At 35.1% G+C, this 20,286-nt stretch overlaps 1 protein-coding gene across 1 annotated transcript; it reads left to right on the top strand.

Annotated features, from left to right (window-relative positions):
* The first annotated feature begins 422 nt into the window (after positions 1-422).
* LOC110791367 (secretory carrier-associated membrane protein 1) lies at positions 423-19,880 on the top strand. Its single transcript, XM_021996117.2, has 13 exons — positions 423-662; positions 3,377-3,439; positions 9,739-9,849; positions 9,949-10,011; positions 10,311-10,344; positions 10,436-10,558; positions 11,994-12,056; positions 12,153-12,246; positions 14,273-14,318; positions 14,404-14,471; positions 16,358-16,406; positions 19,300-19,365; positions 19,463-19,880. The coding sequence occupies exons 1-13, from the start codon at positions 615-617 to the stop codon at positions 19,547-19,549; spliced, it is 915 nt and encodes a 304-aa protein (XP_021851809.1). The 5' UTR covers positions 423-614; the 3' UTR covers positions 19,550-19,880.
* The last annotated feature ends 406 nt before the right edge of the window (positions 19,881-20,286 follow it).

Below are 20,286 nucleotides of genomic sequence, written 5' to 3' on the forward strand. Positions count from 1 at the left end.
AGGATTTTACTCCGAAAATGATGCTTGTATTGTTTGAACCAATTGCAAATTTTACTCAAATAAGTGTCTTGTTTCCTTACCCGAGTTTCTAACGGTTTCAAGTCCTATGCTTTATCTCGAATCATACATGGTCTTTCCAAACCGTTACCAAAAAACTTGTTTGGTGGCGACTCCATCGAAACTACAAAAAAACCCCAACACGGGCAACCAACTTTGTGACAAGAATGTCGCAATCATGAACTGAAAGCTTTCTTGTAGAGATAGGGACACCCAAGTACTTGAAAGGGAAGGAGCCCATAAAGAAGCCAGATAAATGTATAAAACATTATAAGGTTTTTTTTAGTGATAAAATACAAGTTTTAGTTTTTAAGATGGTAAAAAATAATTTGTAGGCGGTAAAAGACTATCTGTAAAAAAAATAAAAAAAAGGAAAAAAAAGAAAAGAAAAAGAAAGCAAGAAAACAAAAGGTCGTCGCTCTCATCACCGTTCGTTGAAACCATTTTCTGAAACTGAAAACCGAACCTGAAAACTCCTGTAGATTTCCCGCATTTTCTCTCACATTGTACAAACCTCAAGTTTTTGACCTGATCACTTCAAATTTAACTCCGCTTCAATGTCGTACGATCGAAACCCTTTTGACGAGGATGTTAATCCTTTTGCGGTTAGTAGCTTACTCTCTAAAAAAATCCTTCTGAATTTCCACTTTTCGTTAATTCTCTCACATTTATTATTCATTTTGTTGTGAATTGTTCATATTTTCTGCTTCGTTGTTGTTTTTTCTTTTTCTTTTGTCAAATGCTGAGATCTATTTAGAATTGTATCTTTTGCGGATTTCGTAATTTTCCGCCTTTTCTTTTTCCAGCAATGTATGGGTTTACACGGGTTTCTGAAATTCATGACATTGATATGAATTTTGGGGTTTTTGTTGTTCAAATCATGAATGATGCTTTAAATTGTCGTTGCATTGGTGGAGGTTGTTTCGGGTTTAGCCTGATTGTTAAGGAAGAAGCTTCAAGATTAATTAGTGAGTTTTTAGGTATTTGTTTATCTAATTGCAGTTTGTAGTGTGGTTAATATGTTAAGGTTATCCCAGAAGTCATTTCCGTAGTTGGAATAGATCCTGCGGAACAATTGTAAACCAATATTGAAATAGTATTATTAATCAAATTAGGCGTTAATTACACTCAACGTTTAATGCAGATTTTAGTTAAGAGATATTAACCAATTATGTAGCAATATACGGAGTATATTTATGTTTATAGTTTTTGTAAAGACATATAAGGAGAACATGTTTAGAAGGGAAATGTTTTATTGACTTTTGCTTTAGCAGATAAAAAATGAAGATTGGTCAATGTGGTGTGCCATGGTTGTCTTCTGGATGATCTGACAAGGTAAGTTGGGATATATTCAAGTTCTGGACACTGGTGTTACAGGAGACTATCAGGTTTTGCTATGTGCGACTGACAATGGATATATTTGGAATACTAGGTGTTGTTTGTTATTGTCTGAAAGGTTGGTGGTGAACTTAAAATCACGCTGCATATAATTAAGAATGAACTACAACGACCTAGTATAGAATGCTGGAAAGTTCTAGGGACTTCTAAATGTAGGCAACCGTACTCTTACCAGAAATTTATTGTGTAGCTTGCAGGCTGTTCCAGAAAGACTCACAGAAAACTTTATTTGTGAAATTATAGCAGAAACATTTTTCGTATGATAACAGTTGTAGTAGAAAATTATGCTATATGAGATGAAGGTCGGTTTCTTCAAGGTAATTAATTTTGGTAGTAACATTAGAAGAGGGAATGAGGATGGATGTTTAGGGAGGGGTAAAAAATACTATTATTCACAATTTTACGTATGCTTAAAGGCAGGGCTTCTGCTGCGTAAACCTTTGATGCTAGTGTGAGAAAAGGGCTCCTTGCTATTTGACGGCTTGGTGATTCTGCTTCCCATGTTGTCTGGTTGGTTTCCTGATTTTATTACCCCTATGAAAGAAGAATATGCATGTGAATAGGATTCATCTTTTGAGGTTGGGGGGGTTTCTGTGCAGTGCACAACTATACATGCACACGGAAGGAAGTTCTCTCTCCTTCCCTAAGCCAATAAATTACACCTGTTGCTTCGTCATTTCACAAAATATGACCTGGTAACATGAGCCAGATTTCCCGAATCTATAATGTGTTGTCAATTTATCATGCTTCTTGGTTCAAGTACTAGCCACTCATAGTAACTACTTTAATAGTTTAATGGAAAAAAATAGAAGGTTTCAGGTCCAAAAATTATCTTCTGCTTGACTATACGAGCCACATTTACACTAATATATTATGCATACCCAAATAGGGTTTACCATTTTCTCACACAGGGGAAATATGACAAAAAGATCCATCACTGTTTTGGTTGGGTTAAAATGTTTAATGATTGGATCACCATAGTATGATATGTTTTCAGTGTTACCTACTACTCTAACCCTTTCGTGTACCATTTATTGACAAAGGCGAATTATAACACAACAGTTGTAATTTTGCCTAATATATCAACTTAGGTAATGAATTGGATATCTTAAGGAGTCTAATTCTACTAGGTAACTCTGCATATTGCTATTGTACCCTGAATTTTGATATGGCATTCTACATTTCTTATCTAACAAATTATCCATTTGTAGTTTTCTTCAAAGCGTTTGCATTACATCACTTACATGGCTAGTCTCTTGCTTTATTCTCTGATCAAGACAAGTAGTTACGTCTTCTTTTGTTTATTTCTCTGATCTGCAGTTTGATTTGAGTTGCATTTACATCTCAGATATCCGAGACATGTTTGACAAATGACGTTCCACTTTTTTTTTTTTTTTTTTTCAGTCAAATTATTTGAAATCCCATTCCTTTGGTTGTCAATTTAAGTTTATTAATGTTTTTGATAAGGAATTGAAGTTGGTTAATGGTAACACTGACGCTGTAATTACAAGTTACTTATAGGTCCAATAAATTCATGAAGCTGCTGGGGTCACATGTGGCTTTGACCATATTTATATTTTCTGTTTTTCCGGCAGTGGGTAGACAATAGTAACTAGACTATCTAAGAAAAAGGTACATGTAATACTGATTGAGAAGCTTTGGTATGTACCAGCTGGAGTTGGTGAGAAACAGAGCTGTAGACATGTAGTATTGTTTATTTATGCATTTGAATGTAAATTTTTTTGTAGATATTATTTCTTAATTTATTTAGTGATGTTTGCTGGCATATTTGGCACTTAGGTCCATCCTAGATTGTCTAAGCATATGTTTTGTGTCATATCCTTTTGTGAAAGAGCTATATGGCCCATACCCCCTTTTCTGTTTCAAACTGTATTTTTACTGGATGACGATGTTATTATAGGACCAATCTAAAGGAAAAGGAAGTAAGCAATCAGCCTTTAGTGGAGGTGCATTTTACATGCCTGTAAGTGGCTCTGTCTTACATCATTTGATGATACTTTTGGCATTGACTTGTTCATGTTTGGAGGTTCATCAATTTTCTTTAGTAATATTCAGCTGTTGTTCATTATTCGTGTGTGAGACACAAACACAATTATATGCATAACATACATGTGTATATAATATATTATCTAAAAGGTAGTATAAACATTTTCTCTAACTCATGCTCTCTCATGATAGTTTATTTCACTCGCACTTTTTCCTTCACTGTTAAGGTATAGGAATGTGAAAAAGATTGTCAACGACACAAATATTTTACGTCATTCCCATAGGTTGTTTTTCCGGTATTCTCTATATTATAGTGTATTATTTTGTTTATAAAAAGAGTTTAACTCAAAAGAGTCTGAAAGCACTTGGGAATTTGTTAATTACCAATTAAGAAATAAGAAATGAGCCCTTTTTAATTACTACAAGGCTATGTTAAAGCTACACATCAACACCTGAATACTCCCTCCGTCCACTTATAATCGTCCTGATATATCTTCTTGTTAGGTTTGGACACGGATATTAAGAAGTTTAATTGGGTTGGCGAGTTTTCATAGGTAGTGGGGAAATAAGAATAAACAAATTGATTAAAAGATAGTCAGTGGTCGAGGGCCTGGCCTATGAGTAGACCTGTCAAACATCGATCCGACTCGAAACTCGTTACCAAACCAACTTGAAAATACTAGCCTACCGGGTCTTGAACAAAATTGTGACTTGAAACTCAATCTTATTTGAACCCGAACAACCCAAACCTGTTTTTGATTATGAGGAATTTTAAGCACAATAAACACATTTTTTTTTACTATAGTTGAGTATAATATGATTTATGGTGTGACTTATATGCTGTATTAGGTCGAATTTAACTTCACATAAACTTGTGTATGATACTTTGTTATTTTGTGCGCATATTTTGTAATTCATTCGTTCCAAAATAGTTGCACAATTTTGACTTTCACGTTTTCCGACGCATAACTTTGACCATCAATATTTATAATTATGCATTAGTTAAAGTTATAAAATGTTGAAATATTAAAAATAATATACTGAGACAAACCCAATAACATTTTATATAATAATATTTGTTTTACTAGTTGAAAATTTTTGTCGAAGTAAAATAAGTGAATAGTACTAAAAGTCAAAATGGTGCCTCTATTTAGAAACAGAGGTAATATATTTTAGGAAAAATTGTTTTAAATAATCCAACCATTTGACGATTTTTCGTTTAATAATCCAACGTTTGAATTATTATCTAATAATCCAACCTTTGCACCCCATTAACTTTTTTAATATATTTTTTTGGCTCCTTCCTCTCCTTCATGGCTCATTTACCGGAATCTCAACCCACATCTTTTTCACTACTCCTCCAATTCGTGAACCGACAATCAACAACATTTTATCTTTATCCTCTTCAATTGTCTACAATTGCACAACCCTCGCCTTTCACCGCTCTTCCTCTCTTTCATTCTCATCCCAAGTGCTCCCAACAACAATAATTACGCATGGACATTAGATTAATTGTAAACTAATACTGTTGTTTTATGACATTTGCCTTGTATATTTAGTTTCTAAACACTAGGCTATAATGTAAGATGTAATTTGTTCGTCGATTGGGTTTCGCAATCTAGGTATTGTAATGCACAATTTGATGTTCATTGGTTGTGGGTGCTCAACTTAGATGAGAATTTCTTTTTTGAATGCTAATTCGTGCTTGGCATTTGCCAAATAATATCCCTACTCTTTTACGGTTAGTAATTTTTCTTATTTTTGAGTTTCTTTTCCCTTTGTTTTTATTTTTTATTTTTTATAACGAAGATTGCATGCCATGTGTATAGATTACCTGTTGTATGGGGTTGGTGACTTGTTGGGTGCACCAAAAGTTAATGGGGTGCAAATGTTAGATTATCATCGAAAGATTGGATTATTTATAGTAATTTTTTCTAAAATGGTTATATGTATTACACAAAAATTAATGAAATATTATACGCGTTTTAAATCTTCCAATTGGTTGAGTCAACCGAAACTTGAAGGTTCTGGGTCATGAACAAGCATTGTCAATCCGAACCCGAAATTGGCCGACCCAAAATTTCCTGAACCCGATAGTAATTTATTGTAACCTGGCCCGTTTGATAGAGACCTGGGAGGATTTTTGTTTTAACAAAGCGCCTATTGGCGTTGCTTAGGCGCAAAGCGTGTTAGAGTGCACGTGAAATCGCTTCAGCAGTTCGAGACAGGCAATAGGTGCAAAAAAGCGTGCGCTTTTATGCATTATCTGAAGTGCAGAGTGTAAAGGCACACACTTTTTTGGGTGAGGCGTGCTAGTTGGATTTCTAACAAACAAATAGTTGATTTTTTTTGAAAAAACTTAGTTTTAAAAAGCGCGCATAGGTGTTGCCTAGGCGCCAAACATGTTAGGGCGCACGTGAAATCGCTTTTGCAGCGCCAGGCGAGGCAACATACAAAAGGCGCAAAAAAGCGCGTGCTTTTATGCATTTTTTTGAAGCGCAAAATGTAAAAACGCATGCTTTTTGTGGTTAGGCGTGCTAGTTAGATTTCTCACAAACAAACAATGATTCAATGATTTTTTTTAAAAGCTTAAGGCCATGTGATGTGATCTTACTACCCCTTGGCCCTACTCCACCCCCTTTACAACTTTGGCTGGTCAAAAGACTTTTTCATTTTGTATTGTGTTTGTCAGCCATCTAGGTAGTAGGTGATGCCCACTTGTTGACTCTCTCTCTCTTACTGACATTAAAAGAACTACTTTACTTTTCTAACCCACGGCCCCGCCCCACCCCTTCCCTCGGTAGTTCTCTTCTCTTTTACTTATGTGTCAGTTGCACCCCTGCCAACCCTTTCCCCCAAAATGCTTGTTATATTTTTATAAATTTTACCTTGTTACCGTTCTTCAAGAAGTGATTTTGAACTCTTTACAATTAATAAACGGTTTTTTCATGAAATGCCCCTGAGGTTTTACGAAATGCACGAAATACCCTCAAGTTTTCAGAGATGCACTAAATACCCCTGCAATTTTGTAAAAATGCATATAATGCCTGTAATGACCATATTCCGTCCATTCTGTTAACATTTCCTTTAACATTATTCTAATTTCTTTTTTCTTTTTGTTTTCTCTCTCCCCCTTCCTTCTTCCCTGGCATTTCCCCCATGGCAGCGTAGCTCACCACCATGGCCACCCTTTTTCTCTTTCTTCTACTCTACACCACTCCCACCAACCACCACCTCCTCTGTCATCCCTCATCACTCCTTCCACCCGACACCACTACAAACCCCCACCACCTAACAAGTCGAGCAACCGTCGCACTCGCCACAAAATGGATTACTCCAAACTCAAAAAAATCAGTAAAGAAAGATTTGAACACGAAAGCCTGTCAGCTAGATTTTCAAAAATGTCTAATACAAGTATTCCATTGAACTCTTCCTCAAATTTTAGATTTAGCCTGTCTCTTTGAACGAATATCTCTTTGAACGAACAATACCTTATATTTAGATTTATTTGATAATGAAGCTCACAAATGTCACCCGTCTCACCCTGCATTTTCTTAGAAATCAAACAGAGGATGCGGCGATTTTATTCACTTCCTTACCACTAAGTTACCAGCCAAATATTCATTCACATTTCTAAAAAATAAACCAGCAGAACAACTCTAAGAGGACATAGTGGGCTATCTTATACAACGTTTTCTGTTAAGCTAAATTAAAATCCAAAAATCAAAGAAAATGGAGAGAATATTATTAATGAAGCAAACATACCATTTCAAACAGATCAAAATGATGGGGAAAATTAAAATGTTTATACCTAATTGGAGAGGATATTGCTGCGAAGGAGTGTTGTCGTTGGATAAGTGTAGTGTTGAAAATTGAAGCAATTGGGGAAAAGGGAAGAGAGGTGAGAGAAAGTGGGAGTTTTTGGAAGAAAGAGGGATTTGATTCCTTGATGCTGGATTACCTCCGACGGGATTTGAGCGGAATGCCGGCCCGAAGCATATGATTTTAGCTTCGACGGCGATCTGGTGTTGTTGGAGGTTGGTCCTGATGGCGTGTCATAACAAAGCGGAGGTAGTGGCGAGGTGGGCAACTGTGGAAACGAGGTAGTACGTGGAGGTAATGGCGAGGTGGGTGGCGGTAGAAATGAGCCGGGGTGGCAGTGGAAATGAGGTGGGCGGGACGCATCTACGGGGAGAAGATAACAACATCAATAGAGAGTTGGAGTGGTTGGGTGGAAGGAGAAAGAGTCAAATGAAAGGAATAAAGAAAAGGAAAAATAAATAAATAAATTAGAGTTAAAGTTAATGGAAAGTTAACGAAATGGACGGAAAATGCTCATTAAGGGCATTTTGCGTATTTGTACAAAACCTCGGGGGTATTTGGTATATTTCTGAAAACTTGAGGGTATTTCGTGCATTTCGTAAAACCTCGGGGGCATTTCACGAAAAAACCGATTAATAAAAACAGAAAAATTAAATTTTTTGTTTTAAAAGTGCTCTTTGTATACGAAAGGCGCGCTTTCGCTCCACCCCTTGCGCCTAGGCTCCAAGGACCCTTTGCGCCTCGGTGCGCCCCACGACTTTTAAAACTAAAGGGAGGTCCCACATGACATATGGAGTGAGAGTGAATGAGATAAAAGAGTTAGTGGCGAAGACCAACTCACATGGGTAGAGTGGGTGAAATTTCCATTTTAAGTCACATGAAGATTTTGTGGACATCCCAAAGTGGACGGAGGGAGTACAAGCCAACATTTCCTCTTCGTGTCGTGCTAATCTGTTTAATTGGAAACCATTAACTCTAACGTCCTATTTTGATGTCTGGTTTGTGTTAGTTTGTCTTGTCGTGTTGGTGAGCTTTCGCTCTAGCCGAAGAAGAGAGAGATAGGATGAGATGAGAAAGAACACTAGTGTTGATTCACTAAGCAACTAATTATTTTTTATATATATTCGTTGTCAACTTTTTTTTAACAATCTAATTAAATCATTCATTCATTATCATTCCCCATTGCCTTCAAAGAGCCTCCCGCAACAAGCTGGATAAGGAGGGGTCGGACGTACTTAACCTTATCGCAGAGAGGTTGTTTTTAATTGACCCATAAGCGATAAAGGGATTGGACGATCATCCTCTAGTTCATGGAAAGGAAGCGAATAGGTGTTGAGAGCCATTCTGATATAGTCCATTATATCTCAAAGCAAAAATAACAAATGAATCTTTGGCTCCATCAGAAATGAATCTAATTGAATGCTGTAAAAAAATACGAAGTACAATTTATGTAAAATCTATGGATGTTGTTGATTTACTTTTTGCCATTATATTATTAACAATTATCAACTTATTAGCAGTCCAAATATCCTAAATAGTTGAGTATCAATAAGGTACACCGTATGTTGTAAAATAAGTGTTTTCAAGGCTATAACAAAGAAAACTGAACAAGACAAGATTTGGTTACAATCGGTGTGCCGTGGCAATTTAGAACCACTGACTTGAAAACGATAATTCGGCGCAACCGGAATGCTCAATTGTATTCGTCATTTCGTTCCCTAAGGTTAACACAACACTCTCACACAAAGACACTTTTGGGTGAGAAGTTGGAGTCACATGAACTATGCCTGGGCATTATTAGGAAGGAAAAGAATAAAATTCTAACGAAGGATATGAATATTGTTTTAGTATCACCGATGAGTAAGACCAGAATATATAGGTTGGAACGGAAGAAACAACAATCACCAAATGAATACCCCCACTTAATGACCAATAAGAAATGTGATTTTCTGGACTCATTAGATGAATCGTAACCCCTACTTAATGAGAGTAATAAATGAGATTTGTTCATCTCATTAAAATAATGTAACCCCACTAAATGAGAATAGCAAAAGGCATTTAATGAGATTGAATACCAAGCGTATCCATTAATTAGACAATAACGACAAGGTGTTTGGAATGACTTGAAGATATCAACAGCCACGCATAATAAGAAATCTCCAAGACAAGCCGAGAGCTCCACAACCAACTCGTGGCTAAAACACAATGCCACAACCAACACGCGGGAAGCTTTATACAAAAGACATTACTCCAACATACAATTTTCCATTTTATATTTTTTATTCGAGTTTTGGTGTGAGCTGTGCACCTAAGAAATAAAAACTGTTTACAAGTACTGTTGAATTTATAGATTGCATATACTTCAGTTCTTGTTGATCTTCTTTGACATTTTCTGATGATTTTACAATATACTATTATTTTGTGCTGATTGGTAATTTGAATCTTCTATGGTAGAATCCTGGTAGTGTTCCTCCTGCTCCAAACACTATACTTTCACCACTTCCATCAGAACGTGCTGATTACAATCGTGGTGCAACAGTTGACATTCCTCTCGAGAATGGAAGGGTATAACCAAGTTTGTTAAGATTGTGAAACAGCTATTGTTTTTAATTCTAGGTGTTGTAGGTTGCTAATTTGCTATTGGTTTGTATCTTGTCGTTTTAGGATTTGAAGAGCAAAGAGAAGGAACTGCAAGCTAAGGAGGCTGAACTGAGGAAAAAGGAACAGGTATTCCACTTTCATAGTCCAGAAGTTTAAGAACATTTTTTATATGAGCAGTAATGACTTTCAAAGGTTAGCAAAAACGATGTCATGATCACACATATCTACTAGATGGAGATGATTTCCCTGTTTCTTGTTTCCTGTATCTTCCAACCATGTTTTCTCTGCCAAAGTGCATACCTGGAAAACTGATTTTCCTAATAGCAACAATCTTGAGGACTTGAACAGTTGTCATGCTATTTCTAAATTACAACTATGTGTTCAATACTACTCGGTGAATCTTTTATTGATCTTCTTGGATGCAGGATTTGAAGAGGAGGGAAGATGCTATCTCTCGTGGTAGTTATGCTCTTCATTTACATGGATGTCACGAGCAAGGTATCATGTATTGGCATTGGCATCTGATTTACAATCATTCTTTTCTTTGCAGCTGGGATTGTGATAGAAGAGAAGAACTGGCCTCCCTTTCTCCCTATTATTCATCATGACATTGCAAATGAGATACCTGTTCATCTGCAGAAGTTGCAGTATGTTGCATTTTCAACATATCTTGGTATGTCAGGATTTAATAAAATTCCGATTCACATATATTGCTGCCACTATATACTTGGCTTGTTGCTCTAGTGCTGCATTGCTTTATTGGGTTGTGTCTCATGGATTATATGTAACTTTTATTAGCTATGAAATGTTAAGACGCAAGTGATGCTTTTAAAATAATTCTATTTTTGAGGGATTTTCTGTTTTTGTTATCCGTCCATCCAGCTAGCATTATTGCAATAGACTATAAGTGAAACAATATGGTTGATTGAATTGTATTGTTTTTAACTTTGTTTTTAGTTGCATGAGTTTTTAACTTTGTTTTTAATTGCCCTGTGCAGTTAATAAACATTATGATGTTACTTTCCTTGCCAAGTTACACTTAAATTCATTCATATTACTGCATTTATTGCTAGCTACCAAACGACAACTAATCCTCCAAAATATCTTTCTCAGCTTTTTATGCATAAAGTGCATTCTTTGTTTTGGTTTAGGCTGCAAGGCAAGGACCTCACCTAATATTGCTCAAATTCCAATTAATAGGTAACGATGATTGGAATTCTTAACATAAAATACTTCATGAGTTCCTTAAATATTGCACCTTGGTTGACTTTAAGCTCTCCAACACATGACTTTGACTCTTACTCCCTCCGTCCCTTAATACTCGCACCGGTTTGACCGGTGCGGAGTTTAAGACACTTGAATTGACTTATTAATTTAATGGGTGTTAGTTGATAGTGGGGTATTTTTTTAATATAGTTAGTGGGAAATGTGTAAGGGGTGGAGAGTGGTGAGTGGGGGATTTGAATTTTTAAATAATTTTTTGTAGGGAGTAGGGGTGTAGGTGGGTTAGTAGGTAAGTGTGAGAAATAATATAATATTGGTAAAAAATTCCATTTATAGAAGCGGTGCAAGTATTAAGGGACGTCTTGAAAAGGAAATTGGTGCGAGTATTAAGGGACGGAGGGAGTAATATCTTGAATTATGTATTAGTAAAAACTTAAGAAAACTTGAAATTTAGAAAATATATATCCGATATGAATCTAACAAGATCTCACATGACTACAATTTTTCTTACGTTTGAATGACAAAACATGGCCAAAGGTCTAGTGTGGATAGTGTAAAAACCAAATGGTGCAATATTTAGGGAACGGAGGAAGTATAATTGTTGTGTTGGTAAGCAATACTAATAGAAGCTGGGATGAAATCTATTTTATGTGCGTTGATGCCCATATCACTGGTTGCTATCTTTTTTATTTTATTATATGGATAATACTTAATGTCGGTCACTATTAGGATGAGGTTGTTTTCATGGTGCCAATGCCATTTTCTGCTGAAACAGAGTTGCTTCTTCAGCCTTTTACATTATTGCTAAAAAATTATTATCTTAAGGAAATATTGTTTTGTGACTTTATGTTTCTTAGTGTAATTACTTGATTGAGTTTATGCAGGACTTGTATTCTGCCTTTTATGGAATTTTGTGGCTGTCACTATTGCTTGGATCAAAGGGGAAGGTGTGTGTGTGTGTATATGGGCTTATGCATTTGGTATCTCAATTCTTGACATGCATTTACATTTGCTTTGCTTCTTTTTCATATATTTTGTTCCAGGAGTGAAAATTTGGCTCCTAGCGATCATCTATTTTATATCTGGAGTTCCAGGGGCTTATGTCTTCTGGTATCGTCCTCTGTATCGCGCTATGAGGTAAAAGAATGACCATACTCTGTATTTTCCAGTAAATATCATGCATTCTTGCTTGATGTAAGAGTAAGACTTTGTTTTCTACCATGTCTTTCAAGCTTTGACTCTTTGTTTTATTGTAGATCAACCTCTTTCAGTTACTTGTGCACTATATTTAAATTAAGTTTTTTAACTACCCAAAATTCAATGGAAACCGTTAGGGAGTATTTTACCATCCTATGTCTACCTTGCATTCAAGTTTGTCTCAACCGCATTTCCTTAAGAAAGTAGACATTCAATTTGAGATGGTGGGTGTTATAAAAACTTTACCACACTGGCAGGGCCGTCTCAAACTTTTTGCGAGCCCTGTGCAGTTACTACATATATGTTATGCTGACTTCGACCAATATATAACCTGTAGTCCCAATTCTCAAGTTTTTACTCCCCCCGTCAGTTTGGTTATAGTTTCCATAAATGGGTGTTTCCAATTAATGTTTACACTTTGTTTTATTCCATTTTCGGACACATGACCCACATTATGTTATTACTTCTTTCTCCACTTTTGCTCGACTTTACATTACTTTATTATTCTTTCATTACAACACTCCATTACTTTATTATTTTTTCCTTACAACATTCACCTACTTACATAACTTTATCATTTTTTCCTTACAACAATCCATGCTTTCACTTACTTTCCAATAATTATCTTGGTTTTGTGAAAAGCAAAGTGTAACATTTAAACTGAAATTGAGGGCAGGGGCTGACCCAACATTGTGCATGGTGGGGCACGTACCCCATCCTTATTTGTGAAATAAAATTGTTATATAGAGTATAGTGCAGTTTAAATGCAATGTAATGGTCTTGTCTCAGTGGTCCTCCGGGATTTGCTCACCCGCTGGGATTGTGGGTTCGAATCCCAGTCACGCATTACTATATTTTGGGTTTTTTCCCTTCTTTTTTTTCTTTACCTTTAAGTTTTTCTATTTAACTTTTCCAAATTTTTGCAACAAAAAGAATGATAAGTTTGATTGTAAACTCAATATTTGTCACGATGTACTAGCATATTTTGTTTCTAATTTGGATTTACGACTATGGTATTGAATCCCAGTCCGCTGTTTTTGCGTATTTTTTTCCAAGATATTGGTTAACCTTATGGATTTAATTGAATACTATGAATTATTGTTTAAGATAATGTTAAGGCATGAAACTGATATGTGTGAGGGAACGAGCCCAAGAGGTTATGGTTTGGTCTTTCTGTTTGTAAAAGTAAAAAGCGGAAAACGTGGAAAGGCAAAATGGGCAGAATGGAGTTTCGAACTCCCAACCTCCCATATGATATCTTGGGGGTTCAACCACTGAGGCGGCAATCATTTACTGATCTGAACGCGCTTTTACATCCCTCTAAGTAACTGTTTTCTTTTATAAAATACTTAGCATATTTTTTGGGTTTTAGTATGGCTTCAGCCGAACCCACTGATACTAACACTATGTTTGGCTATGAGGAAATGGAAAGAAAGGGAGGGAAGGGAACTACGTACCGAGTACACATATTACGTACTATGCATTAGTATTGTGGAACCGACTAATTTAACATAATTAGGTAGCGAATTGTGTACCCGTACTCGTACCGCATCGAAACACACCGTAAAACGTACTTGTCTATTTTGCTTGTTGAAGCTTCTTTGTACGTATTGGAACTTAATGTAGTTGCGAATTGAAATTGTTGTAACTTATTGGAGCTTATTTTAAACTTTATGAAATAATTTGAACTTATATTTACTTATCTTATATATATTGTCTGAAATAAATCAAAATAACTTGAATAAAACACATCCAAAGCATCACATTGTAAAATAGATTTTATTGCCAATTTGCCTTGCACTTTGAGCTGGAAACGAAGATAATATTATGCAAGAATCTTGTTTTCTACTTCATATGTTATAACTTTTAGATGGAAATCACACATAGCATTTTGAGTTTTGAGACATTAGTATGCATGATCTAAATTGGAAAATTACGTGACTGGTCTTCTGTTTATTTTTAACAGGACAGACAGCGCTTTGAAGTTTGGATGGTTTTTCATTGCCTATTCAGTAAGAAGCAATTGCTTATTACACGGAAGGGTAATTTATTGTTGGTATGCTAAGTTGCTACTGATGCTTTGTCTTCTCTTTGCAGGTTCACATAGGCTTTTGCATTTTGGCTGCAGTTGCTCCACCTATTGTCTTTGAGGGAAGATCTCTTACGTAAGCTTCCTTTACGCGTTTATGAATGATATATTGTGCTACTGTTTTTTGTCTTTGTAAATCAAGAAGAAGTGGAATTCGTCTTTAGTGTTGTTTGTTAGGGCCTTTTTTGGGTAGGGTGGATCAGTAGTTGCATATTTTCTTCATACTTCTACTCTGATGGCCTATTATCTAAGGTTAGACTGACATCATCCTGTATTTAAGGTTGTTAACACAGCAGTCCGCTTGAATAGTTTTAAGTCTACAAGCCATTTTGATTCTTCATTGAAGTTGATCAAGCTCACCGTATGTGTCATACTTGTGGAAGCATCTCGTTTAAAGAGCTTGAGTGGCTCAGCTTCAATGGTCTGATGTTAGGCACGTACATAGGACCATTAAATCTTCTGTGGTCTATTCTTTAATTGTAATCATGGTTCTATTTACTCTGCATTTCTTGTCATAGGACTTAGGACCTTTCACTTCTCCTTTTTTGCTTCAATGGTCATATTTGTCCGAGATCTATCTTCAGTATGGTTATCCTTTTATGAGGAGTAATATTTAACAACATAATATGTAGGAAAATTTTCAAATTACTACCTAGCTTATTTGAGAGTTTGTATCTTTAAAAGTTGTGAATTACTACCTACATCTTCAATTATTGATGCCAATTACTACTTGTCATTTAATCTATTTTCTCACTAGTTAATCAACTAATACCATCATAACCACTCTAATTATATATTAATTAATTAAAATATAAAATCACCTAAAACTAAAAAAAACCCACAAATTAAAAAATTAACTCATCCAAAAGAAAACAAAAAAAAAGACCCAATTATGTGTTCTTCCCATTCTTCCTCTCTGTGTTCATCTTGTCTAAGAACACTTCTCTGCTCTTGAATTATGCTCTTCAATTCCGCTTTTCAATTCTCTTCTTCCCTTCTGCTCGAGTTAACTTGTCAATTTGAGACCTGAAAGTGAATTATCTAGTTTCAAAGCGAATTCGCACAAGAGATGAACAATCGGAGAGAAAAAAAAAGGAACTCACCAGTAAAGTAATTAGAGAATAGTATAAGCTTAGAGAGTATGCTATTAACACAAAGACATGTTGGTTGAAACATCCACCAATTTCAGGTTTGATTTGACCCCCAAGCTATTTGGAAGCAACCCAGAGAAATAATTGTTCCAAAGTAGTAAATTATCCAACATAGGGAGATCTGCTATGGCTTGCGGACCACTCAATTCATTTTGAAAAAGACTAAGCAAAGTGAGATTCTTTAACTCTGAGAAATTCTCTGATTTTACCAGAAAGTTGATTGTCAGAAAGATCCAAGCTTTGCAGAGAACCCAACTTGCTGAACTGTGAAGGAATCAACCCAGTAAGCTGGTTCCTGAAGAGGAAAAGGGATTGAAGCTTAGCCAAATTGCTCAAATTATGCTTAATAATTTCACGCTTCTCTGCTCTTGAAGCTTGGCCAAATTAAGCTTAATAATTTTACGCTTAATAATTTTAGTTTTGGGTGATTCTATATTTTAATTAATTAATTAAAATAATTAATATAGAGTGATTATGATGGTATTAGTTGACTAATTGGTGAGAAAGTAGATTAAATGACAAGTACGTAGGTAGTAATTCGCATCAATAATTAAAGATGTAGGTAGTAGTTCACAACTTTTAAAGATGTAGGTCGTAACTTGCAATTTTTCCTAATATTTAATGAATTAAAATTACTGGGGAATCAAATGATCTTCACTTCTTACCTTATAATAGGTGCATCTGGAAACTACATTTGGCTGGTTGTACAAAAATATGTGATAAATTTGTTTCTGAAGTTAATCCAAGAATTTGTACTTGTTGACACTTAACTATTGTCTTTTCATGCTTGTCTCCTATGGTGTATAAACAGGGGGATCTTGCCTGCTATAGATGTTTTATCTGAAAATGCTATTATCGGGGTAAGTTGTACTTTTAGAATCTCATTATGTTGCTATTTTTTGCTTGTGGTATAATAAATTGCCTTAATTACAACTTGTTTGTTTTAAGATGTTCAAAAAGTCACATAAACTAGTAATATCACCTCTTAACTCAGTAGCTATGGCCTATGGCTACTATCTACTACTCCGTCACTTTTTGTTCTTTACGTATTCTGTTTAGAGTGACTCGTTTTGTTCTTTACATTGAGAATCTTTCTTTTTATATAGCAGTGTGTCTACTTTCCTTAATTGGTTCAAAACATAAATAAAGAAATCTTATTGGTTGTTAGATTAGTAGTGGATTTAAGTCCTATTTTGCTTAATTTTTTTTAATAAAGAATAAAATTTGTTTTCACTTTATCTAGAAAGACAAACAAATGATTTTTGGATAAAGTGCAAACATGATTAATGAATGGAGTGTTTTACATTTAAAATAAATAAAAAAAAGAATTTTTGTCCTCATTAATTATGTTAAATCGTGTGCATGATACAAAATGTAAAAAACAAAAGGGACGGAGGGAGTACGTCCGTTTCGAAATAATGGGGACGGTTTCCATAAATATGTGTTTCAAATTAATCGGTACACTCTACTTTATTCTATTTTTGGATGGATGACCCACCATATTTTTAATGCATTCGTACCCTTCTTTTTCCCACCTTGCTTACAACATTTCACTCAATCTATTTTTTATATTCTATTTTTTCCACTCAATCTATTTTTTATTCTTCTTTTCTTACACCACCCCACTGAACTTTATTTTTTTTATTTTTTTTTTCTTATTCCACTTTTCCCACACTTTTTCTCAACATTTCAATCATTTATCTTGTTGTTGTGAAACGTGTAAGTGTCCCTATTATTTCAAAACGGAGGGAGTATTATTCTATACTATTAACTCATAGGTACTGCCTTTTGCAAAAGGTTCCACGCAAAATCCTTTTGTTAGCAATTGACTCGACACCATGTCGTATACACATGTTTTTGCATTGTTCATTTTTTTGCCAAGCAAGCAAAAAGTAGTTGTATTTAAAAACTGTAAACCATTTATAACCTAGAAACAAGGCTTTAGGGAAAACCTTCTAGGAAGGACCCCCATTATAAGCCAAGGGCCAAGCTATTGGAGCAACTAAACAGGCTAACACTAGCTTGAGACTAACAATACCAGAACATTTACAAAGATAAAAACCAATTCCTATCTTAAAAGAAAATGAGAAACAAGATCAGCTTTGACAAGTAGTTGATTACCTGAAAATCCTACTAACGGTCCTTGCAAACAATAGCCGTCCTTGGAGGGGATATTAAAGAAAAGCTCCGTAAAATATTAAACGCGTTCTTACAGTGATCAAGTTTTTATCCTATCTTCCCCCATCCCAGGTCAAGTTGTATATTGATCTTACAACCTACTTCCTTCGTATTTTTTTGTTTGTTTATTCTTGTCTTCCAACTTCCTGTTATGGGGGGGTGCTCTTTTTTATTTATTTAAGAACTTGTATCTCGTAATTTACCTTTATTCCTTTTATGGCAATGAGAATTCTCTCTTTTATACTTATACTCTTTAACAATACAATGACTAAAAATCTTTTTCTTTCTACACCTCTTTTATTTCCTTAGTTTTATGTTGCCACAGTAAGTAGGAAGATAAAAAATCATGGATGCAGTATTTGTTTCAGAAAATGGGAAAATGTCTCGGATGTCTAAACACGGTAGAATCACTAGTAATTTAGATAAAGAAATCACTAAACAATTTTTTTAAGCATAAAACAAGTAATTATATGTTCATAGTGCAGATCACACGCTCTCACGTCCATGATATTTGTTTTAATTTGAAGCCATTGAAGGGGCTTTAATCAGAAACAGAATTTAGTGCATAAATGAAAGTTGCATTTACAGAATCTGGCACATTTTCGATAGATTGGTCATAGTAAAGGGAGGACTGTTTGGTATTAACTACCTTAAAAATACACCACTTTTGTATTAACTACTTCATAATTTTTTTTATTGAATTTACTACCTTAAAATATGTTTTTGTTTTGGAATCACTACCACTTTACGGTTTTTTCATTTTAAAATTCAGATATCTCTTTTGTTTTTTAATCGTTTTAAGTGATTCAAAGTCCATTCTCCTCCTTTATGTTTAAGGATTCCGTAGAGACTAGAGACTTCATTATCATTACCCCATTGCCTCAAAGAGTCTCCCATTCCGTAGAGACTGTTTTTGAAATACTTGTGAAGTATCAAACGAGTTGTTTTGAAATACCGTTCTTTAAGAAATCCTTACAGAAAATGGAGAAGAATAACTTTGAATCACTTTAAACGATTGGGAAACGAAAGAGATACCTTATTTTAAAATGAGAAAACCGTAAAGTGGTATTGATTTCAAAAGAAAAACATGATTTAAGGTAATAAATTATACTCCATCCGTCCCTGAATACTTGACCTGTTTTCCTTATCGGGCCGTCCCTTAATACTTGACTTGTTTCTAAAAATGGAAATATTCTAACAATATTATATTATTTCTCACTCCACCCCTATTAACCCACCTACCCCCTACTCCATACAAAAAATAATTAAAAATTCAACCCCACCTCTTAACCCACCTCCCACCTCTTAACCCACCTCCCACTAACTACATTAAAATAATACCCCACTATCAACTATTACCTATTAAATTAAATAAGTCAATTCAAGCCCCTTAAACTCTGTGCCGGTCAAACCTGGTCGAGTATTCCGGGATGGAGGGAGTAATAAATTTTCATAAGATAGTTAATACAAAAGTGGTATATTTTTAAGATAGTAAATACCAATATTTCCTTAAGGGGAATATAGGTTCTAACTTTCCTGTCCTTTTTTGGCTTGTGGCTTTGTTTTTTACTATAGACTTTATACCTTGTTGGATTTGGGTTCTTCGTCCTTGAAGTGCTGCTTAGCATTTGGGTCATTCAGGTGCGTTATTGCTCAGTTTAACATTAACTTTGTCACCTATCTTTCTCTCATGTCTGTTCCTTTGAATTCACCCCCTCCATATCACTTTGCTTTGCAGCAAGTTTACATGTATTTCCGCGGAAGTGGCAAAGCTGCAGAGATGAGAAAGCAGGCTGCAAGGCAAACAATGATGGCAGCACTATAAATAATATCGAGTACAGAGAGAGTGCACCGTATATACATATGATACTCATTTTTACTTCTCCAAAATCCTGCTGCTCAATTTTCTGCTTTGATATTTTTTTTCTTTTTCTTTTCCTGTTACTCTGTTATATGTACATCAAAATCACAGATTTTAATGATCAGTTTATGTTTTCGCCCATTATTCTATTGAAGGAGGTTGCTAATGTTTTTGGCTCACTTGATTCAACAAATTGTAATTTCATTTGGGTTTTTTTGGTGAAAAGATTGTAATTTCATTTATAACAGAGCATTAATTGATTTATCATAGTTCTCAGATTCTTCAGCTCATAAAATGTCTCAAACTAAGGGTTTGCATCCTCTTTCTCGGATGAGTTCACCAGATCTTTCTGCAAATCAAATAAATAGGGATTGCATCCTCTTTTACGCCCATGATTTACCACCAAACCTTCAGTTTATACTCGAACTTGCAAGTTATAACAACCACTTGTGCAGACAATAACGACTACAATAACGACTTAAAATCCAATGACGTCTTGAACTAGTGGTTAAGACCAAAATCTTGTATGAGATAGGTTGCATGCTCTAACCCCACCTCCCCCAGTTGTAAATTATATTGGCCTTGTGGCTTATTCTCACATTTGAAAGACTCACCTCACGTCGACTAGTTTCCTCATCCAAATTTCTTAAGTGATAGTAGTGGCGTACGAAATGCTCTGTATAAGATTATTATATATTTAT

This window comes from Spinacia oleracea, chromosome 2 (genome assembly GCF_020520425.1).
Source record: "Spinacia oleracea cultivar Varoflay chromosome 2, BTI_SOV_V1, whole genome shotgun sequence".
Taxonomy (NCBI): Eukaryota; Viridiplantae; Streptophyta; class Magnoliopsida; order Caryophyllales; family Amaranthaceae; genus Spinacia; species Spinacia oleracea.